Here is a 23,771-nt window from a genome sequence, read left to right as displayed (position 1 = left end):
TGATGTGGTGGTTAAGGGTGTTGGACTCCCATATGGTTGACCATGGTTCAAGTCCTGGACCCGGCAGCTTACTTTCTCACTTTCTCTCTCTCTCCCCTCCCATCTCTGGTCAAATCAAAATTAAGTAAGTAAGTAAGTAAATAATTCTTAAAAAAAAAATATGAATTATATATTTCATCGCATTTGTTGTTATTGTTTTTTAATTTGACCAGACAGAGACAGAGAGAAAGGGAAAGTAAGAAAGTAAGCCGCCAGGTCCAGGACTCAAACTGCAGTCGACATGTGGGAATCCAGCCCCTTTAACCACCACACCACCTGCCAGCCCTGGTCTGGCTTCTTCTAAAGGGAATGTTTTCAACTTGATATCATTATGTCTGATTTTTTGTTATGAGTTTTCATAGATGTTATTTATCAGTTCATAGAATTTAGCTTCAGGCCTGCCCATGGCTTGGTAGTTAAGGGAGCCAGATCCCATGTAGCCGATTTCATAGTTCAAATCCCAGACCTGACAGCTTTAAGAACATGTCAGTCATGTGTACATGTGTGCATAAAGTCCTGAAAGGATGGAGAAATAGAGGAAGAGGGATTGCGATATGACCACATAGCTTTGTGGGGTGCTTTCTCCATCTCCTCTTCTCCTCTCTCTGGCAAGCACATGCACCTTCTGTTTATAGACAAAGAAGAACTTCTGTTCTTAGTTTACTGAAGGTTTTTATCATGATTAGAAGTTGATTTTATTGAACATACTTTTTATATCTCGTAAGATAATCGCGAATGTTTTCTTTTAAATAGAGTAATGCCATGAAATACATTAATCAGTTTTCAAATATTATACCAACCTTATAGTCCTTGGATGAATCCAACTTGAAAACTATATCTTTTTAAAATATTGCCAGATTTGGTATGCTGATATTTTATGTAGGAGTTTTGCATTTTTACTTCTGTGAGAGAGATAGGCCTGTAATTTGTCTCTTCTGTTTTTGTATTGTGATTTTAGTAGCTTCATATGATGAGATAGGTCATCACCTTTTCACCTTTGGATTCTTTTTTTTTACGAGTTTTTTTGCCTTAGGGCACATGTGCTCACCAGAGAGATTCAGACAGAGATAGTGAGAGGGAAAGTAAGAAATCACTCTGTGGCAGATGGCCATGCCACAGTCCCTTCTCTCCATTCTCCTCCTGCCTGCCTGATTTTGAAACTACCAGGTCCAGGGCTCAAACTGGTTAGCAATGTGGGAGTCCACCAACGTAACCACTACACCATCTGCTGGCCCCCCTTTGGATTCTTTCTAAGTGTTCGTAAAATAAGTATTATCTGTTCCTTGAATGTTTAGTAGAATTTGCTTTTAAGACCATTGGGTCTCTAGTGTGTGTATGTGTGTGTTTGTGTGTGTGTGTGTGTATGTGTGTGTGTGTGTGAAGCTTTTGTATTTCCTTGAGTCAAATCTGGTCATTTATAATTTTCTATTAATTTATTTATTTTGTCTAAGTTTTCAATTTATTGGTATAAAATTTGTGCTTGCTTCGTTTATTTTTTATTTTAAGAGAGATTTTTGCTTTAGGGTGCATGCAGTCACCAGAGAGATAGAAAGCAAGAAATCACCCCCCTGGGGGATTGCCACACTACAATCTCTTCTCCTCTCTGGATTTTGGACATGCAGGTACACACGCCTATTGTGAGTTTTAAGCCACCAGGTCCAGGACTCAAACCACAGTCAACTACATGGGAGTTCAGCAATGTAATGATTACACCATCTACTGGTCCCTGCTTTCTTTTAATATACATACACATTTTATTTTAATTTTTTTGGCATAGGGCACATGCACTCACCAGAGACAGGGAAAGGGGCTTTGAAAGTGAGAACTAACCCCCATGGGGGAATGGCCACACCGCAAATTTTTCTCCTTCAATTCAGCTTTCAGGATTATCAGCTCACACATACATACGCACCTGACATATTTTTCAGGCTGCCATGTCCGGAACTGGAACCTTGGAATCAGCCATGTGGGATCCACCTCCTTAATCACAGTGCCACCTGTGGCCCACTGCTCCTGTTTTTAGCAGAACTTGACATTAATTCAGGCCTCTCACACAGATTATTATCTTAATAATTTTAAATGAATGTCTCTATTCTCTCTTAAGCCTTCTCTATTTTGTTTCTCATGTCTGTCTTAGCTTAGTAACATGGCCACTAATTAATAACTATTGTAAATTTGTCTACTATTCATCAAGTTAGTTTGTTTTAAGAGATTTTTGCTAAAGGGTGCATGTGCTCACCAGAGAGGCAAAGACAGAGAGACAGAAAATAAGAAATCACCCCACAGGTGGAATGACCACACTGTAATCCCTTTTCCTCCATTCTCCTCTCAGGATTTTGGGCATGCATACACATGCACCTGGCATGGCTTTTAAGCCACCAGGTCTGGGACTTGAACCGCAGTTGATAACCTGAGAGTCTAGTGATGGAACCATTGTGCCATCTGCTGGTCCCAAGTCTCCACCTCTTAGTACTGCTAAAATGGGTATGAAATTTCAACCCCAGTTTTAAGACTTTCAAAACTTGTCATATGATATCAGGGCCAGCAGGTGGGGTAGTGGCTATGGTGCTGGACTCCCATATGGCCCACCACCATTTGAGTCCCAGACCTGATGGCTTGAAATTCAAACTGAGTACATGTGCATGTGTGCCAGGAATTCTTAGGGGAGAATGGAGTTGAAGGGATTGCAGCATGGCCATTTCTCTTGGGGGTTGATTTCACTTTCTCTCTCTCTGTCTCCAGCAAGCTCATGCCCCCTATAGCAAAAATATCTCTTAAAAAAAAAAAAGAAAAAAAAACTGCTTGGCATATGATATCAACATCCAAGGGATTATGGGGGAATAATCCAGTCACAGAAAGATAAGTTCTGTGTGCTTCCAGTTACAGGAGATACCTACAACAGTCAAATTCAAAAAGTACAATAGTGGCTGCCAAAGATGGGAGGAAGGAAGGAATGGGGAGTTATTGTTCAAAGGGTACAAAGTTCCAGTTTCATACAACTGAAAATAATTCTGGAGATGGATGATGGTCGTGGTTGTACAGCAGCATGAACTTGCTTAATACCATTGAACTGTACACTTAAAAATGGTTAGGATGGGACCAGCCCATGGCATGGTGCTTAAGGCAGCTTGGATCCCACATGGACAACTGCAATTCCAGTCCTAGACCCAGTGGCTTGAAAAACATGCCTGGTATGTGCACATGTGTGCACAGAATCCCAAATGAGAGAGAAACGGAGATATGATTGTGACATTATCACTCTTTGTAGAGGGTACTTTCTCTTTCTCTCTCTCTGTCTCTTTTATCTCTCCCTCCTTCTCTCTCTTTATGTATGTCTCAGCAAGTGTACACATCTCTGGCAAAAAAAATTTTTAAAAGGAGGATGGTGAACTTTATGAGTATTTTTCTATAGTGAAAAAAAACTAGAAAAAGGGCCATCTTGTGGTCTAGTGGTTAAGGTAGCTGGATTCCACATGGCCAACTGTGCAGTTCAAGTCCTCAACCAGGTAGTTTGAAAAACACACCAGATACCTGTGTCAGCATGCCCAAAAATCTCAAAAAGAGAATGGAGAAGGGATAAGAGAGTGGCCATCCTCTCTAGAGGCAACTTTTTCACTACATTTCTCTCTCTCTCTTGCTCACTCTCTGTCAAATGCATGTGCCCTATAGCAAATTTTTTTTTAAATCTTCACTTTTATTTATTTTTTTAAAAGGTTCTTGCCACAAGGCGCATGTACTCATTAGAGAGACACAGAGAAGCTGAAAGGGAAGGTGAGGAATCACCCTCCATGGGAAATGGCCACACCACATTCCCTTATCCATTCTCCGGGGATTGGGGGCATGCATGCACATACAACAGGTATGATATTCAAGCCACCAGGTCCAGGACTTGAACAGCATTTCTAGCAAAATTCTTTTTAAACAATTATTAAAGAAAAAATAATTAAAAAAAAAAAACTTAGTACTACCATTAATGTTACTTTATTACTATAGCTTCTGTTTTTTTAAAGAATTATTTTTGGTGTTTTTGGGGGGGGGAAGGTTTTTTGCTATAGGACGTATGCGCTCGCCAGAAAGACAGAGACAGACAGAGAGACAGAAAGCAAGAAATCACCCCCCCAGGGGAGATGGCCACACCACAATCCCTTCTCCTCCATTCTCCTCTGGGGATCTTGGGCACACACACACACACATGCCCGGAGTGAGTTTAAGCCACTGGGTCCAGGACTCAAACAGCGGTCAACTACATGGGAGTCCAGCGACATAGCTATTATGCAACTGCTGATCCTATTTTGTTTATTTTTTAACTTGACCAGAGAGGGACACAGTGGGGCAGCAGGGTAGGGGTGGGAAGCAAGCGCCAGGTCCAGGACTCGAATCACACTTGGCCACGTGAGAATCCAGTGCCCCTAACTACGACATCACCTGCTGGCGCACTACAGATTCTTTATAAAAACCTCATCTGGATACATTATAGTTCACTTAACTGTCTTGTTATTTTGGTACACATTACTTTCCATTTTTAAATATGTGTTGTCAGTCTCTAAAAATTGCCCTGTTGACTACAGTAGTCACTAACTATATGTGACTATTCAGATTTAAATAACTTAAAATGTAAAGGTTCTAGGGACCAGCAGTTGACATAATTGCTATGTCGCTGGACTCCCATGTAGTTGACCACGGTTCAAGTCCCAGATCCAGTGGCTTAAACTCACACTGGGTGCATATGCGCACATACCCAAGATCCCAAGAAGAGAATGCAGGAGAAGGGATTGTGACATGGCCATCCCCCTGGGGAGTGATTTCTCACTTTCTCTCTGTCTCTTTTTCTCTATAGCAAAAAAACAAAACCTCTCCAAAAACAAATGAATAAATAAATAAAAATGTAAAGGTTCTACCATTCAGAATGTAGAAAGAACTCTTATTATATAACAGTAAAAAGCCAGGTAATCCAGTTTTAAAATGGACAAAGATTTTGTATAGACATTACTTTTTTTTTAATTTTTATTTATCATTATTGTTATTTTTTAATTTGCTGTAGGACACGTGCACTCACCAGAGAGAGACACAGAAAGAGAGAGAAAGCAAGTCAACAGATCCAGGACTCGAACCGCAGTCAGCCATATGGGAATCCAGCACCTCAACTACCATGTCACCCATTGACTCCTTGAATAGACATTTCATTAAAGAAGATAAATAAAGACCAGTGAGTACGTGAAAAGATGAGCCATTGGAGACATGCACATCAAATCGTTTTATACCAGAGCCAGTTGGTGGCATGGGGAAGGTGGTGAGATCTCACAAGGTGGACTGTGTGGTTCTAGTCTTGGACTCACCAGGCACATGTGCATGTGTGTCCAAAATCCCAAGAAGAAAATGAGAGGAGACTGGTGTGTACCCGTGCCCCTCCAGAGGGGTCTTTTTATTATTAGCTCCCCCTTCTGGTGAGGACACATATCTATAGAAAAACTTAACTTTTTTATTGAGAGTTTTTTGCCATAGGGCGCATGCGCTTGCCAGAAAGACAGAGAAAAACTGAGCCAGAAAGTGAGAAATCAACCCCTGGGGGGGATGGCCGTGCCGCAATCCCTTCTCCATTTTCCTCTCGGAATCTTGGGCACACACACACATGGGCCCGTCGTGAGTTTAAGCCACCTGGTCTGGGACTCAAACCACAGTCGACTACATGGGAGTCCAGTGACATAGCCATTACACCAACTGCTGGTCCCCTAGAAAAAACTTTTTCTAAAAAATTATTTATGTAATTGTATTTATTATTAGTGTTATTATTATTATTTTAATTTGACCAGAGAGAGACACAGAGAGAAGGAAAGTGAGAAAACAAGTCCAAGACTAGAACCACAGTCAACCATGTGGGAGTTCAGGACCTTAACCACCCCACAACCTGCTGTCCCTAGGACTATCTTTTTTAAAAATATAAAATATAAAAGTCATTTTATGAGCTAGCAGGTGGCATAATGGTTAAGGCACTGGACTCCCACATCGTCGACTGCCATTTGAGTCCCAGACTCAGGCTTGAGACTTATGCCAGATGCATGTGCATGTGTGCCCAAAATCCCAGGAGGAGAATGGAAAGAAGAGACTGCAGCGTAGCCAACCTCCCTGGGGGGAAGGGTGAGTTCTCGCTTTCTGTCTCTCTGTCCATCAAGCGCAAGTACCCTATTGCAGAAATCTGTCAAAACAAAAAATTGTATACCATTTATAGCTATAATAAAAAGACAAGTATTGATGAAGATATGAAAAAAATTGGAAACTCTGAAGTTGCTCATGGGAATGTTAAATGGTACAGCCACTTTGGAAAACAGTCTTTCCATAGAAAAAGTCAATTCCTTTAAACTGACTCTAAGTTAAACAACTGTATGTTAACCTAGAGTTAACATAAACAGAGTTGTTTAACCTAGAGTTACCATAAGATTCATCACTGCCACTCCTGTGTACCCAAGAGAAATAAGAACATAAGTCCATATAAAACACATATACAATGGGACCAGCAGTTGGCATAATGGCTATGTCACTGGACTCCCATGTAGCCGACTGTGGTTTGAGTTCCGGATCCGGTGGCTTAAACTCACGCTGGGCACCTGTGCATGCATGCCCAAGATCCCGAGAGGAGAAGGGATTGCGGTGTGGCCATCCTCCCTGGGGGCTGATTTCTCTCTGTCTCTCTCTGTCTTTCTGGCGAGCGCACGCATCCTATAACAGAAACAAAACAAACAAAAAAGCATGTATACAAATGTTTGTGTAGCATTATTCATAATAGCCAAGAAGTAAAAACAGCCCAAATGTTCATCAGTTACAGAATGGATAAAACAAATGTATATATCCATATAATGGAATGTTATTCAGACATAGAAAAGAATGAAGTATTGATACATGCTACAGCATAACCTTGTATGAGAAATCACATACTGCATGATCTTTTTGTATGAAATGTCCAGAATATGCAAATCCACAGAGACAGATTGGTTGCCAGGTTGGAGGAGGAAGAATGGGAGTGACTGCTAATGGATATGGAGCCTTTTTTTTTGAGTGATAAAAATTAGTGATGCGGGACCAGCAGGTGGCGTGGTGGTTAAGGTGCTGGATACTCCCACATGGCCGACCGCAGTTTGAGTACCGGACCTGGTGGCTTGCTTTATCACTTTCCTTCTCTCTCTCTCTCTCTGTATCTCTCTTTGATCAAATTAAAATAAATGAGTGAATAAATAAAATTAAATAAATAATTTTAAGAAATTAGTGATGAAAAAAAAATTAGTGATGGTAGTTTTACAGTTCTGGAATTAGTGATGGTAGTTTTCCAGCTTTGTAAATGTACTACAAATATGTTTTGGGACCAGCAGATGGCATAATGGCTATGTTGTTGGATTCCCACACAGTCCGCTGTGGTTCGAGTCCCGCACCCTAGGCTTAAAACTCATGCTGGGCATGTGTGCCCAAAATCCTGGGAGGAAACCAGAAGAGAAGGGATTGTGGCATCGTCACCCCCTCTGAGGGCTGTTTTCTCACTTTCTGTCTCTCTGTCTCTCTAGCGAGCACATACACCCTATAGCAAAAATCTCTCTCAAAATAAAAAAATAAATAACGTATATGTTTTAAAGTTATGGATTTTATGGATGTAAATTATATGTAACTTTAAGTTTTCTTTTAGTTAAATAAAATTTAGAATTCCTTTCCTCTTGCACTGACCACATTTTATGTACACTTAGTAGCTAAATATTAACAGATTGAGCAGTGCAAATACAGAACTTTTTTGTTACTGCAGTTAGTTCTGTTGAATAGCACTACTCAAGAATAAGCATTTTGGCTCAGCCATGGTGGCTTAGGCAATAGGGTACTACTGTGCAGTGCTGGACCACGTGAGAAGGATCTGGGTTTCAGAGTCCAGATCTTCCTCCACACCAACATGCACCCATGCTCCTGGCTAGCTCAAGTGCTTGGGGGAGGATTGTGGCGTTAAAAACTCTGTCAAGTGTACCTGTTCTCACAATGAGTGGCTAGACTTTTTTTTTTTTTTTTAAAGGGGAGGTGTAGGGAGCAAGTGACATGGTGGTTAAGGCACTGGATAGAATATGGTCAACTTCACGGTTCAAGTCCTGGACCCAGGACTTTAGAAACACATTGGGCACATGTGCATGTGTGCCCAAAATTCCAAGAAGAAAATGGAGGAAAAGGGATTGCACTGTGGCCATCCCCTCTAGGGGGTAATTTCTCATGTTCCTTCTCTCCATTGCTGTCTCTTTCCAGCGAGTACATGCACAGTATGACAAAAATCTAAAAAATAGAGAAGTAAACATTTTACCTAATTCATTGGCCACAATTTTTTTGGAGAGGTTTTTTGTTTGTTTGTTTTTGTTTTTTTGCTCTAGGGTGTGTGTGCTCATCAGAAGGACAGAGAAAGAAAGAGAGAGAGACAAAAAGTGAGAAATCATCCTCAGGGGAGATGGCCATGCCGCAGTCCCTTCTCCTCCATTCTTCTCTTGGGATCTTGGGCACGCATGCACATGTGCCCAGCATGAGTTTAAGCCACGGGGTCCAAGACTCAAACCGCAGTCGACTACATGGGAGTCCAGTGACATAGCCTTTATGCCAACTGCTGATCCCTGGCCACAGTTTTTTAAGTTTGTTTATTCCATGAGTGAGCAAGATGGGAGAGAGATAGCATCCCCAACCGGGTCCTGATGCTGTGACCCACCCCCAGCCTTAGCTGGCCTGAATCATGGGCACATGCATGCCTAGTGTACTAAGGGAGGCCTCCAGCTGTGAACCTGGACCTTCCCCATGTTGGGTCAGTCTTGTGGAGCATTATGTTTTACCATTATGCCACAATCTACCACCACCCCCTTTTAAACACAGGTTTTCACTGCAATGATCCTCCTGTCTCAGCCTTCCTCATGGACTGCAGGTGTACACTACTGTGCCCAGCTCTGTTTTTCAGACAGGGTCTCTGTGTCACTCAGGCCAACCTCAAGATGGCAATCCTCCTTCCCCAACCTCCAGAGTTACTGGGATTACAGTTAACCCAACCTTTAGATTGAAAAAGGGATTGAACCCAGGCTTCCCGTGGGATCCCAACCTGCATAGGACAGCATCTTTCTTTTTCCCAGGTTTTTGTCGTGGGGCACATTCACTCGCCAGGCAGGGAGAGAGAGAGAGAGACAGTGAGAGGGAGAGGTCGAAATCACCCCCCACAGAGGGGATGGCTAAGCTACAATCCCTTCTATGCCCAGCGTGACTGACTTTCTTTTTTTAATTAAAATGATTTATTTTAGGGATTGGCTGGTGGTGTGGTGGTTGAGGCACTCGATTCCCACATGGCTTATCGCCATTCGATTCCCAGACCCACTAGCTTGCTTTCTCACTTTCTCTCTCTCTTTTCCCCTCCCTTCCTCTCTCTGCTGAGTGCCCTGTAATAATAATAAGATTTGTTTATAAATTTGAGAAAGTAAGCTGCCAAGTTCAGGACTCGAAGCACAGTTAACCATGTGGGAGTCCGGTACCATCACCGCCCTGCCAGCTGCTGGCCCCACCCACCAGGTCTGTCACTGGAACCTCTCTTGGCCATGTGAGAGCACAGAACCTTAACTACCATGCCACTTTCTGGCCTGAACATACCATCTTAACTGTACACTTCCATCTGTGGGCTATATTTCTCTTTTAGTTTTCTTTGCCATAGTGCATGTTTGCTCACCAGAGAGAGGCAGAGAGATAGAGGAAAAATGAGAAATCACACCCTGGGGAGATGGCCACTCCACAAGCCCTTCTCCATTTTCTTAGGAATTAGGCATGCACACACATACACCTGGCATGATTTTCAGGCCTCTGGGTCCAGGACTCAAACTTGGTCATGTGGGATCTTGAATCTCAACTACCATGCCACCTGCTGGCCCCACATCTCTCTCTTTCTAAAAATTATTTTTGGTATCAGTAAATGGTGTAATGGTTACATCTCTGGACTTTCTCACAACCGACTTCAGTTCGAGTCCTGGACCCAGATACTTGAAACTCTCACTGGTTTCCTCCCAAGAGGAAAATGGAAGAAAAGGGACTGAGGCATGGTCATCTCCCATAGGGGGTGATTTCTTACTTTCTGTCTCTGTTTCTCTCTCTCCCTGGCAAGTGCACACGCCCTATAGCAAAAAACTCTCGAAAAAATTATTTTCTACACTTAAAATAACACTAATATGAACTAAAATGAACATAGAAGATGAGCCAACTACAAAAGTAATCCACATCAAGTAGTGGGTTGTGAGCGTGTGCTTGAGAATACTATGTGAAAAGTGAACTAGAAGGAAGAGATAAATGAACAAATAGCTTAAAGAGGCTAGGACTGGAAATGCACATTAAAGAATCTGAATTGAAATCTTAAGATTTAAGGAACTCTGGGACGAGACCAGCAGTTGACATAATGGCTATGTTGCTGGATCCCATGTATTTGACCACTGTTCGAGTCCCAGACCTGGTGGCTTAAACTTACACTGGGCACGTGTGCATGCATGCCCAAGATCATGAAAGGAGAATGGAGGAGAAGGGGTTGCGATGTGGCCATCCCCCCTGGGGAGTGATTTCTCGCTTTCTGTCTCTGTCTCTGTCTTTCTGGCGAGCGCACGTGCACTGTAGCAAAAATCTCTCAAAAAAAAAAAAAAAATGACGAAGGAGAAAGGGACCCAACTGAACATCAGGGATTGCTGCATTTGGAAATGAAGTGAGATTAGAGGAGCAAGAGGGAGAAAACATATCTGAGGGTATAAAGGAACAGTGAAAAAAACTTAGTGAATTAAAACAATCTCTGGAGTGTAATTTGGACCAAGAAATAAAGAAAAATGATGAATTAGAGGAAGATATAACTGGATTTAAGAAACTCTTTGAAATGACTAGAAAGAAGTTAAATGAGTATGAAAATGGAGAATTTACTTTCCAAGGAGATTTAAAACCCAGTCAATTTGAAATGAACATTCAGTTTAATATGCTGAGACATAATGATGATTTTACAGCAAAAACGTTAGCAGGACTCATAATTTTTCAAAACAGTACAAAGGAATATGTAAAACTAAAGGGGAGACAACTGAAGTTGGAATAAGTGGTAAACCTCAAAAGTCATATGGAAATAAATGTAGTAAAACACGTTCAAGTAAAACATTATAAATGGGAGATTGAAGGAAGAGCAAGACAGAATATAGAAGAAAAAAATAGAAGAATTTAGTCTATTTTTACAGGCACAAGCAGTATCTCGAGAAAACTTACAACAGTTAAGAGAGAATAATCGTGCTTCAGTAATAAGTCAGATGGAACTCAGAATGAAAGGTGGAGAATTCAAACTTTTCAAAATATGAGCTTCTCAAGAAGATTCTAATACAATAGGGAACCAGCAATTAGCGTAATGGCTATGTTGCTGGACTCCCACGTAGTCGACCGCGGTTCACGTCCCGGACATGGTGGCTTAAAACTCATGCTGGATGCACGTGTGTGTGTGTGCGCGCCCAAGATCCCGAGAGGAGAATGGAGGAGAAGGGATTGTGGCGTGACCATCCCCCCTGGGGGGTGATTTCTCGCTTTCTGTCTCTAATGTCTCTGTCTGTTTCCCATGTGCCCTATAGCGAAAATCCCTCAAAAAAAAAAAAAGAAGAAGAAGATTCTAATACAATAGAACTAAAAAATCATAAGCAACTCTATCTAGAAGAATCACAACTTAGAAAATCATTATCCAATAAACTGAACAAGCCTATTGAGGAATTAGCAGCGGTGAGTGCTGAACTTCTTGTGGAGACGCAGCAGAATAGATCTTTACTCAGCAGTCTTACTACAAGACCAGTCCTAGAGTCACCTCATGCTGCAAATCCTGATAATAGTTTAGTGCACAGGGACTGGCAGGTGGCGTAATGGTTACATCGCTGGACTCCCACATGGCTAACCATGATTTGAGTTCCAGACCTGGTGGCTTGAAACTCATGCCAATGTTGTGTACATTGCGTGCCCAAAATCCCAAGAGGAGAAGGGATTACAGTATGTCCGCCGCCCCCCCACCCAGGGGGGGTGATTTCTAGCTTTCTGTCTCTCCGGTGAGCTTAGGTGATCTATAGCAAAAAAAAAAAAAAAAAAAAAAAAAAAAAAAAAAAACACTCTTAAAAAAAAAAGAAAGAAAATAGTTTAGTGCACAACAGAAATCTTGTTTCAAGAGAAACCTCAGTGCTTTCTACCTCAGTCTCCTGGCCTTCAAATACTAGCATAGAGAACTACTTGTTCTAGACACAGCATAAATTGGAAAGAGGTATAACTAGAGAACTAAGAGAAGCTACTATTGAACTTCAATCTGTATCCTGTAGAGCTTTGCCTTGAAGATCTACCGATGAGTCAAACTGAACTCAACATCTACTTTTGAAAGCATCGCAAAAGTATATACAGATCTTGAAGGAAAATAATACAATCTGGAAGATAAAATTTTACTGACTGGACTGTTTACATAACTTTTTAATTGTTTTCCATTCAATACATGGTAGTTAAAAATCTTTATTAAAGATTTTTTTCATCAAAAAGTTATTTTCTTTGTTTTGAGAGAGATGAGAGAGGGGAACCCTCCACAAGCACAGTCCTTAAACCATGACCCACTCTCAGTCTCAGCCCGCCTGGATCACTGGCACGTGTATGCACGCCGGCACGCTGAGAGGGGTCCTAGGACACAGACCCAGGGTTCTGTGTAGGTCCAGTTGTGTCACTCCTTTGCCACCACCTGGCCCATCTAATTTTTTGGCTTACATCTAATTTTTTAACTTATGTGGATAAATACAAATAGAGCCAATCTAGAATTAGAATCCCAGTTGTTATGGGAGCTGGATCCTATATAGTTGACTGCAGTTCAGTTCCTGGCCCTGGTGGCTTTAGAAACACACCAGGTGCATGCCCAAAATCCCAGTAGGATGGAGAAATAGAAGAGAAAGGATTGCAATATGATTACACAATATGATTATGCCCCATTGGCGGCAGTACAGGGGGTCTTCTTCCCCTCAGTCTTTGCTTTCTGTGCATGTGTAAGTGCATATGTCCTCTGGCATTTAAAAAAAGATCAAGACCAGTATGTGGCATGGAGGTTGAGGCCGCTAGATCCCATGTGGACTGTTATGCGATTTGAGTCTCAGACCTGGCAGCTTGAAAATCACAGTGGGTGCATGCATGAGTACCTAAAATCCTCAGAGAAGGGATTGCAGAGTGGCCATCCCTGGTGGGAGTTTTGGGTTCCTCACATTCCCCCCCTCCCCACCCCGGCAAGCATGTATGTCCTATAAGCAAAACAAAAAAAACTCATGTATAGTGAAAAACCCAAATCCAAGAGACCTTATCTGTCCCCCTTATCCAGGACCAAGCATTGTCATCCATTTATTGTGTCTTTCCTCATCCTTTTATTTATGTCTGTACTTTTATTTCTGTGTATATATCTAGGTAGTTTTCAGTTATCAATCATGCTTCTGTGATCATGCTTTTAGGTAAATAAATAAATAAAATAAATTTCTTAATTTCTCAAGAAGTCTTGTGCACAAATCTTTCAACTTACTGAAGTTCTTCTTATCTGTAGGTGATGCCGGGAGCAGAACTCCAAAAGACCAGAAGGTGAGTTGCGGCAGGTGAGGGAAGAGTGAGATAAGACTATGAAAGTGGGAGAAACTTTTGGCCTGACCATCCCGTCAGTTTAGCCATTAACATTGCAATCATTTACCGTATACCCAGCAATCTTCTAAGAGACACTACAAGAATGCAGAAAGAGCTCATCAGAAGATAGGTGCACTGAGTTTTATGTGAAATAGAATGTATTAGTATTCAGCTAGGTGACAGTAATCAAAAAAGCTTCTTTTTTAAAATCATTTTTTATTTAATTTTATTTATTCATTTATTTTAATTTGACCAGACAGAGAGATAGAGAGAGGGAAAGTGAGAAAGCAAGCCACCAGGTCCGGGACTCGAACCATGGTGTTTGCTGTGTAGGAGTGTCCAGCGCCTTAACCGTCATTGCCACCTGCTGGTCCCCAAAAAAAGCTTCTTAAAGTTGGTTTCTGAACCAGGTTTGTAAGAAAGAATTTGGGGCTAGCCAGGTGGGCATGGTGGTTAAGGTAGCTGGATCACTTATGGCCAACTGTGTGGTTCTAGTCCTAGACCCAGCAGCTTGAAAAAAAGAGCTGGGTGCATGTATGTGCATGACCCAAATCCCAACCTAAAAGAAAAGGAAAAGGGATTGTAATGTGGTCATCCCTTCTGGGGGGTGCTTTCCCATCCATCCTCCCTTTCTCCAGTGGGTACACACACCGTACAACAAACTTAGAAATAAAGAAGAGAGTTTTGCTTGGTAAGGTAACCATAGGTTCCAGTCATGAGTTACTCTGTTTTCCTTTTGAAAGACAGATTATTTCTTATTCTCCAGTTATTTCTAACTCATGCTACTAATTTCAAACTTGTTTTCCTCATCCTTTTCCCTCCAGCTCCGTGAAGCTATGGCTGCTTTAAGAAAATCAGCGCAAGATGTCCAGAAATTCATGGATGCTGTCAATAAGAAGAGCAGTTCCCAGGATCTACATAAAGGTTAGGGTTAAGAACTACCTTGGAAGCTGGCCCAGTAGTGCAGCAGTTATATACTACGTATAGAGAGCCTGATTCCACATGACCAACCATGGTTCAAGTCCCAGCACCAGTGGCTTGAAAATCACTCTAGGCATGTATACATGCATGTCCAAAAATCTGATGGGATGGAGAATAGAAGAAAAAGAGATTGTGGCATGACCATGTTCCATTGGAAGTAGGGTTGCACCATGTGTATGTCTGTTTCTGTCTGTCTGTCTCGCTCGCTCACTCTCTCATGAGTGCATACTCCTTCTGGCAATTGAAGGATAAAAAGAAATACCTAGTACAGATGGGAGATATATTTCTACAGAAATTTCATGGATGACTGGCTTGGCTTTAGCATCTCAGAATCCTTTTCCACCTCTGGGTTTCTTTTAACACCACTGGTTATATGTCTCTGGTCAATATTAAATTATTTGTGATTTGGAGGACCAGCAGATGACATAATGATTATGGTGCCGGACTTCCACGTGGTCAACCACAGTTCCAGTCCTAGGCCTAGTGGCTTAAAACTCACCCCAGAGGGCTGGCAGGTGGTATGGTGGTTAAGCGCCTGGACTCCCACATAGCCAACCACAGTTCAAGTCCCAGACCTGGTGACTTGCTTTCTCACTCCCCTCCCCTCCACTCAGACCCTCTCTAGTTAATTAAAAAAAAAAAAAAAATGTGTGTGTGCGCGTGTGCGTGTGTGTATAAAATTCAAATAAAATAATTGTTTTTTTTTTCCTAACCAACTGAGTTTTGTTGCATAAACAACCTAACATCTTTCAGGTAAAAAAAACAAAAGTACTAAATTTGAATAAAGATATTACAAAATGAATCAGAGTCCAGTAAAAATTAGCTTTGGGGGGAACCAGCAGTTAGTTTAATGGCTGTGTCAGTGGACTCCCATGTAGTTGACTGTGGTTTGAATCTCAGACCCAGTGGCTTAAACTTAGTCTGAGCGTGTGTGTGTGCATGCCCAAGACCCCGAGAGGAGAATGGAGGAGAAGGGATTGCGGTGTGGCCAACCTCCCTGAGGGGTGATTTCTTGCTCTCTATCTATCTCTCTGTCTCTGTCTTTCTGGCGAGCGCATATGCCCTATAGCAAAAACCTCTCAAAGAAGAAAAAATTAGCTTTGGGGAGGGAACACAATTCTACTCAATTGAAGCAAACATTTTTATAGATCATAGCTTTTTTTGGAGAAGTTTTTGCTATAGGGCACGTGTACTCCCCAGACAGACAGACAGAGAGAAAGCGAGAAATCACCCCCCAGGGGGGATGGTCACACTGCAATCCCTTCTTCTCCATTCTCCTCTCAGGATCTTGGGCACGCATGCACACGCGCCCAGCGTGATTTTTAAGCCACCGGGTCCGGGACGCAAACCGCGGTCGACTATGTGGGAGTCCAGAGACATAGCCATTTACGCTAACTTCTGGTTGGCATGGCCATCCCCCTGAGGGATGATTTCTTGCTTTCTGTCTCTCTGTCTTTCCAACAAGTGCATGTGCCTTATAGCAAAAATCTCAACAACAAAAAAATTGTAAATTTCTTTTTTTGTTGTCTGCTGATTGTGATATGCTAGACACATTGTGTTTATCAAATCCTAGTTACATTGATGCTGATTTTCCAGTCTATCACAGTTTTATCCAAATAACTTTTTTTATAATTTTTTTTTTTTGGAGAGGTTTTTGCTATAGGGCATGTGTGCTCACCAGAAAGAGAGAGATAGAAAGAGCAAAATCACCCCCGGGGGGAAAGTGAGAAATCACCCCCTAGGGGGATGGCCACACCACAATCCGTTTTTCTCCATTCTCCTCTCGGGATCTTGGGCATGCATGCACACTTGCCCGGTGTGAGTTTAAGCCACCAGGTCCAGGACTCAACTACATGGGAGTCCAGCGACATGGCCATTACGCCAACTGCTGGCCCCCCAAATAACTTTTTAGATTCCTCCATTCAAACTGTATCTATGCTCATGACTAATACTTCAAGGTAGATAGTAGGGAGAAGAATGTACCTCAAACTCTTACAAGTAGGTCTGTGGGGGCCAACAGGTGGCATGGTGGTTAGAGTGCTGGAATTCCCACATGGCTGGCCATGGTTTGAGTCCCGGACCTGGAGGCTTGCTTTCTTACTCTCACTCTCTCTTTCTCTGTCTTTTTCTGGCAAAACTCATGTGAAAAATAATAATAATAATAATAATAAGTAATTCTTAAAAAGAAAAAAAAAAAGGATCTGAGGGGAGGGTTTTTTTTGAATAGGGCTACTAATAGATACCCTACAGGAAAATGTTTTACAATATCACCTAGCATTTAATGAGTGGTAATTACTGTTAATATAGAGTTGGAAACACTTGGCCTGACCATCCAGTCAGCTTAACCATTAACATTGTAGAATTCATTCTGTAACCAGCTATGTGGGTTGCAGTCGCAGTCCTTTACGACACTGTATGAATGCAGAAAAGAGGTCGAGAGCTACATGCATGTTGTTAAGGTGAGATATTATTGCATTATATGTGAACTTCAATTATTCAGATTTCTCCTATTATCATAAACAGTTACTGTCTTCTGTTTCTCCTTTTGGCTAAAAGACCATGAGTGGCTAAAGATCAAAAATTATCCCATTTTCCCTGATTACCATACTATCCTCTTTACCTTTCCATTCTTGACTCTGACATAAGTCTTCAGAACAACTTTGCTTTCCTCTATAGGAACCTTGAGTCAGATGTCTGGAGAATTGAGCAAAGATGGTGACCTGATAGTCAGCATGAGGATTCTGGGCAAGAAGAGAACTAAGACGTGGCATAAAGGCACCCTTATTGCCATCCAGACAGTTGGTATGTACCAACTAGTGAAAGGCCCCGTGGGTCTCCTCTACTGATTATCCTCCTCGCCCCACAGTTTTCCCTTTTGTCTTTGATATAGCAGCCTGGATTTACACAGAGACTGAGAGTTTTTTAAATTTGTTTCCTTTTTACTCAGGGCCAGGGAAGAAGTACAAGGTGAAATTTGACAACAAAGGGAAGAGTCTGCTGTCAGGAAACCATATTGCCTATGATTACCACCCTCCTGCTGACAAGCTGTATGTGGGCAGTCGAGTGGTAGCCAAGTACAAAGACGGGAACCAGGTCTGGCTCTATGCTGGCATTGTAGCTGAGACTCCAAACGTGAAAAACAAGCTCAGGTACCTGCCCAGAGGATGGTGAAGCGGGTAGAGATCAAGAGCACAGCGCCTGCCCTGTTCATGCCGTGGTCTGGACCTCACAGTTGGCATGTGTGTTCTTAGTCCCCAGGGGCCAGAACCTTGCTTTGCCACAGGAGTCATGTGGATATTTCTTCCTCCTCCTCCCTCCCATGTCAGTATTTTTTCCTCAAGGAGGAAACTTAGGGAAGAGTCTGCTGTCAGGAAACCATATTGCCTATGATTACCACCCTCCTGCTGACAAGCTGTATGTGGGCAGTCGAGTGGTAGCCAAGTACAAAGACGGGAACCAGGTCTGGCTCTATGCTGGCATTGTAGCTGAGACTCCAAACGTGAAAAACAAGCTCAGGTACCTGCCCAGAGGATGGTGAAGCGGGTAGAGATCAAGAGCACAGCGCCTGCCCTGTTCATGCCGTGGTCTGGACCTCACAGTTGGCATGTGTGTTCTTAGTCCCCAGGGGCCAGAACCTTGCTTTGCCACAGGAGTCATGTGGATATTTCTTCCTCCTCCTCCCTCCCATGTCAGTATTTTTTTCCTCAAGGAGGAAACTTAGGAGAGTAATCTAGATTAATTAATAGTGAGTAGATTAGGGAATTTACTTAGAAAAAATTAGTGGAAATGTAATGGTTAGCAGCAGCATAGGAATTTGATGAGTGGGGGTGAGGGCCCAGGGTGAGGGAATGGGGTTTGGTTTTGGTTAGATTAAGGGAGAAGTCCAAGTCTTGGGGTAGGAAGAAAGAAAAACAGAAAGAAAGGAGTAGACTGGAGTGTCTTCCCTAGACTGTGCCCTGTTGTGATGCATGGGAGTGGAAGCCATGATAAGATTGTTTCTGTAGGTCATGGTACATATCATAAACCCCAGGTCTTTCTACTGTTGCTTTTCCCCTACAGGTTTCTCATTTTCTTTGATGATGGCTATGCTTCCTATGTCACGCAGTCTGAACTGTACCCAATTTGCCGACCACGTGAGTGTCCCTGCATTCATCCTCGGCTTTAGTTTTCTCCTCTGCCTTGTGTTTCTTTGTAAGGTTCCCAGTTGCCCTTGTGTTTTTGGTACTCTGGCCTCAAAGGGCTTAAGTTGGATTGACGTCCTTTGGGAGATACAGCTTTATGGTCATCTCTAGGGCTGGCTTTTGTTTGTTTGTTTTTTTGGAGAGGTTTTTGCTATAGGGCGCGTGCACTCGCCAGGCAGAGACAGAGACAGAGAGACAGAAAGCAGGAAATCCCCCTCAGGGGGGGATGGCTACGCCGCAATCCCTTCTCCTCCATTCTCCTCTTGGGATCTTGGGCACACACGCACATGCGCCCGGCGTGAATTTAAGCCACCAGGTCCAGGACTCGAACCGCATTCGACTACGTGGGAGTCCAGCGACACAGCCATTATGCTTACTGCTGGTCCCTAGGACTGGGTTTTTATAGCCACAGAGGAAGACACTAGAAGGTCATGGCAGAACTCAGGTAGACAGCTTATATTATAAATGTATTTTTATTTCATTTCCAAGTGATTCAGGTTTGAAAAGATGTTACTTTCCTAGTTTCATGTTCCAGTTTTTCATCCAGAGAGCTCCCTGAATGCCCTGAGATGGGTGTGGCTGTGATTTCAGGCTGACTGGGGGATGGATAGCAGCAGTATCAATACCCTTATGAGGGTGCTGTCTGTGTGGGGGGTGTGTGCGTGTGTGCGTGTCACTTATGGAGGGAAGATACAAATTTAAAAACAAGGAAAATGCACCCTGCCTGCCCTCTCAGCTCTTCTTCTTCCTTGGGACAGTGAAAAAGACGTGGGAGGACATAGAAGACATCTCCTGCCGAGACTTCATAGAGGAGTATATCACCGCCTACCCCAACCGCCCCATGGTGCTGCTCAAGAGCGGCCAGCTCATCAAGACCGAATGGGAAGGCACGTGGTGGAAGTCGCGAGTTGAGGAGGTGGACGGCAGCCTAGTCAGGATCCTCTTCCTGGTACTGGTCTTTCCTAGAATTTTGGAGGCAGGGAGAGGGCGTGGGGGGGGGGAATGGCATGGCTTTCTTCTTATTCTCCTCTTCTTTCTTATTCCGCTGTGGGTGGTTGTTGAAAATAAGGCCCCGGAATTTATGATGCTAATCAGCATGATTTTGTACGAATCTGCACGATATGGTACTAATCAGCATATTTTTTCTTTAGCAGTATTCATTGTGTACAGGTACAAAGGAGGAAACCAGTTCCATTTTTCCAGGGTTGCAGTTTTAATAGGATAGTGGGACAAAAAAAGAAGAATCAAGAAATTGGGGGTCTTAAAAAAATAAGAAAAGAAATTGTGGGTGTTGGCCTTTCAGGACTCAACTTTAACTCTTAGATCTTTGTGACTTATCCTTTTCTTTTTTAAAAAAAATATTTTATTTATTATTATTATTTTTAAGTTTCCTATAGGGCACATGTACTCACCAGAGAGAAAGAGATAGAAGGAAAGTGAGAAAGCAAGCCACCAGGTCCAAGACTCAAATGGCAGTCGGCCATGTTGTAGTCCAACACCTTCATCACCATGCCACCTGCTGGCCCTTTCTCCCTTCTTTCCCCTATCTTAGAATTATGTTTTTTGGGCCAGCAGGTGGCAGGGTGGTGAAGGTTCTGGACTCCCGCATGGTCAGTTGCCATTCAAGTCCTGGAACTGGCAGCTTGCTTTCTCACTTTCCCTCTCTCTGCCTGTCTGTCTCTGTGAGTACACATTCCTTATAGCAAATTTTAAAATAATGATAATAAATAAAATTATGTATTTTAAAATTATTTAATTTTATTTATTATTATATTACTGTTCATTTTAAAATTTGACTAGAAAGAGAGAGAGAGAAAATGAGAATGTAAACTGCTAGGTCTGGGATTCAAACTGTGGTCAGCCATGTAGGAGTCCAGTGTTTTAACCACCATGCCACCTGCTGGCCCCCCTATTGTTTTATTTTCCACTAAGAATTATTTTATTTTTCTTTCTTTTTTACTCTCTCTCTCTCTTTCCTCCTTCCTCCCTCCCTCCCTTCCTTCCTTCCTTCCTTCCTTCCTTCCATCCATCCATCTATTCATCCATTGGTCCATCTATGCATCCATCTATCTGACCAGAGAGAGAGAGAAAGTGAGAAAGCAAGAAAGCAAGCTGCCAGGTCTGGGACTCAAAACTGTCGTCGGCCTGTGGGAGTCTAGCACCCTTAACCACCACGCTTCCTGCTGGCTCCTTATTGTACTTTTTTGAACAAGTTATTTTTTTTCTTTATATTCCTGAATCTGTCATTGAACAGGGCATGTAAGTTTATTGAATAGATAAGGAGATCAGGGCTCATCAGGATTTCCCGGAGGGAGCATTTCTCTGAAAATGACAGGCTAGACACGCTTTTCCTTCCATCCCCCAGGATGACAAAAGATGTGAGTGGATCTATCGAGGCTCTACCCGGCTGGAGCCCATGTTCAGCATGAAGACGTCCTCAGCCTCTGCTCTGGAGAAGAAGCAAGGGGGACAGCTCAGGACACGTCCAAATATGGGTATGTCCTGAAGGATACTTTGGGGAGAACAAACAGGACACACCAGCAAAGGCGCTACATCCAGTGGCTAGCCTTTACTCACCGAGGTGGCACTACCCACTCACTAGGAACAGAACGTGGGTCCTGAGTTGTTTCCAGTAGTGCCCGTGGATTTGTGGTGCTGCTTCCATGTGCTTCATACTAAACAATCCCACAAACATCTGAATCAAGTGAGCCAGTAGGTGGCCTAGTGATTAGGGTGGTTGGATCTCACATGGCCAACTGTGGTTTGAGTCCCAGGTCCAGCAGCTTGAAAAACACACTGAAAAAAGCCACATGCACACATGTGCATGTGTTCCCAAAATCCTGAGAGGAGAACAGAGAAGGAATTACAGCATGGCCATCCTCCCTGGGAGGTGCTTTCTCACTTTCCCTCTCTGTCTATAGTGAGCACATGTACCCTGTGGCAAAAATAAAAATCTGAAACAACTAGCTTAGGTTAGGGTAATAGTTACCTCTATTATCCACATGATAATTGTCTCTCTATTTTTAAGTTTAAATATCTTTTTTTTAAAGGTTTTTTCTATAAGGTATATGTGCACTCTTACAGAGAGAGAGAGAGAGACATTGAGAGGAAGAGTGAGACACCACTTCCTGGGGAGATGGTCATGCCGTAGTCCCTTCTCCTGGGATTTTGGGCACACATGCACATGCACCTGGCATGATTTTCAAGCCACCAGAGCTGGGACTCAATCCATGGTTGACCATATAGGAGTCCAGCACCTTAACTATTATGACACCTGCTGACTCCTAAATATCTTTTTTATTTTTATTATTTTTTTAAGAATTACTTATTTAATTTTATTCTGTTTTAATTTGACTGGAGCAAGAAAGAGAAGCAACGTGAGAAAGGAAGCCACCAGATCTGTAACTTGAATCACAGTCAGCCATGTGGGAGTCCAGCACCTTAACCTATGCTACTTGCCAGCCTCATTATCTTTTTATTTTATTTATTTATTTTTTTTGAGAGGTTTTTGTCTTAGGGCATGTGCCCTTGCCTCAGAGAGAGACACAGACACAGCAGGAGGGAAAGTAAGAAATCACTCCCCAAAGGGGATGGCCATGCTGCAGTCCCTTCTCCTTCTTCCTCCCTAGATCTTGGGCACTTAAATTAATGTTTAATTATTGTACATCTACTTTATATGTTTTTTATGGTCAGTATATTTTTTTAAGCCCAGACTGATTTTTGTGTGGGTATGCGTGAGTTTTGTTTTGTTTTTGTAATATTCCTATCATACTTCCTGGTTGATTTTTTTTTTCTGCCCATATTAATTGGTCAAAGAATGCCCTTTATTGGGGGGTTTGTGGGGGGGGGGGTAGATTTTTGCTATTGGGCATGTGCACTCGCCAGAGGGACAAAGAGACAGACAGAAAATGAAAAATCACCCCCCCAAGGGCAGATGGTCATGCTGTAATGCCTTCTCCTCTTTTCTCCTCTGGAATTTTGGGCACACTCTCACACTTGTCCAGCATGAGTTTTAAGCTGCTGGATCTAGGACTCAAACCACAGTTGACCATGTGGGAGTCCAGCAATGTATCCATTATGCTATCTGCTGGACCCCAAAGAATGCATTTTTGAAAATATCCATCATAGTGTACATAATGTAATTATCTGGTACAAAAGTCAAAGGCAGCACATTCACTGGTACAAATGATGGAAACTGATGGTCTCAGCACTTTTTTTTCCTTGCGAGAAGATTTTGCTATAGGGCGCATGCATTCGCCAGAAACACAGAGACAGACAGAAAGTAGGAAATCGTCCCCCAGAGGGGATGGCCACACTGTAGTCCCTTCTCCATTCTCTTCTTGGGATCTTGGGCATGAGTTTAAGCCACTGGGTCCGGGATTCGAATTGCGGTCAACTACATGAGAGTCCAGCAACATAGTCATTATGCCAACTACTGGTCCCGGTTTTAGCACTTAATTAAAAATGTTTCTATCCTTGGGACCAGCAGATGGCGTAATGGCTACGTCACTGGATTCCCATGTAGTCGACCACGGTTCTAGTCCTAGACCCAGTGGCTTAAGCTCACGCTGGGCACATGTGTGTGTGCCCAGGATCCAGAGAGGAGACTGGATCATTGTGTGACCATTCCCCACTGGGGTGATTTCTCTTTCTGTCTTTGTCTCTCCAGCAAGCATATGTACCCTACAGCAAAACTCTTTTTTTTAAGAATTATTTTATTTGGGAACCGGCAGTTAGCGTAATGGCTATGTCGCTGGACTCCCACGTAGTCGACCGTGGTTTGTGTCCCGGACCCGGTGGCTTAAAACTCACGCCGGGCACGTGTGCGTGCGTGCCCAAGATCCTGAGAGGAGAATGGAGGAGAAGGGATTGCGGCGTGACCATCCCCCCTGGGGGGTGATTTCTCACTTT

General features: G+C 42.8%; 1 protein-coding gene across 4 annotated transcripts in view; it reads left to right on the top strand.

Moving 5' to 3' along the window:
* SETDB1 (SET domain bifurcated histone lysine methyltransferase 1) overlaps nucleotides 1–23,771 on the top strand; it is a 58,196-nt gene that overhangs the window by 13,974 nt on the left and 20,451 nt on the right. For 3 of the 4 annotated variants that reach the window (XM_014584155.2, XM_014584156.2, XM_014584157.2), the window contains exons 4-11: nucleotides 13,625–13,659; nucleotides 14,523–14,622; nucleotides 17,356–17,481; nucleotides 17,627–17,683; nucleotides 18,051–18,195; nucleotides 18,739–18,812; nucleotides 19,619–19,809; nucleotides 21,226–21,355. In XM_014584155.2, the coding sequence (XP_014439641.1) occupies nucleotides 13,625–13,659; nucleotides 14,523–14,622; nucleotides 17,356–17,481; nucleotides 17,627–17,683; nucleotides 18,051–18,195; nucleotides 18,739–18,812; nucleotides 19,619–19,809; nucleotides 21,226–21,355 (858 nt within the window). Of the gene's footprint in view, nucleotides 1–13,624; nucleotides 13,660–14,522; nucleotides 14,623–17,355; nucleotides 17,482–17,626; nucleotides 17,829–18,050; nucleotides 18,196–18,738; nucleotides 18,813–19,618; nucleotides 19,810–21,225; nucleotides 21,356–23,771 lie in introns of all 4 variants that reach the window. The other variant, XM_027768296.1, reaches the window with a different exon arrangement.

The sequence above is a fragment of the Tupaia chinensis genome, unplaced genomic scaffold, assembly GCF_000334495.1.
Source record: "Tupaia chinensis unplaced genomic scaffold, TupChi_1.0 Scaffold145814_1, whole genome shotgun sequence".
Lineage (NCBI taxonomy): Eukaryota > Metazoa > Chordata > Mammalia > Scandentia > Tupaiidae > Tupaia > Tupaia belangeri.
Note: the sequence above shows the minus strand (reverse complement) of the source record. Positions and strands in the feature narration are given on the sequence as shown.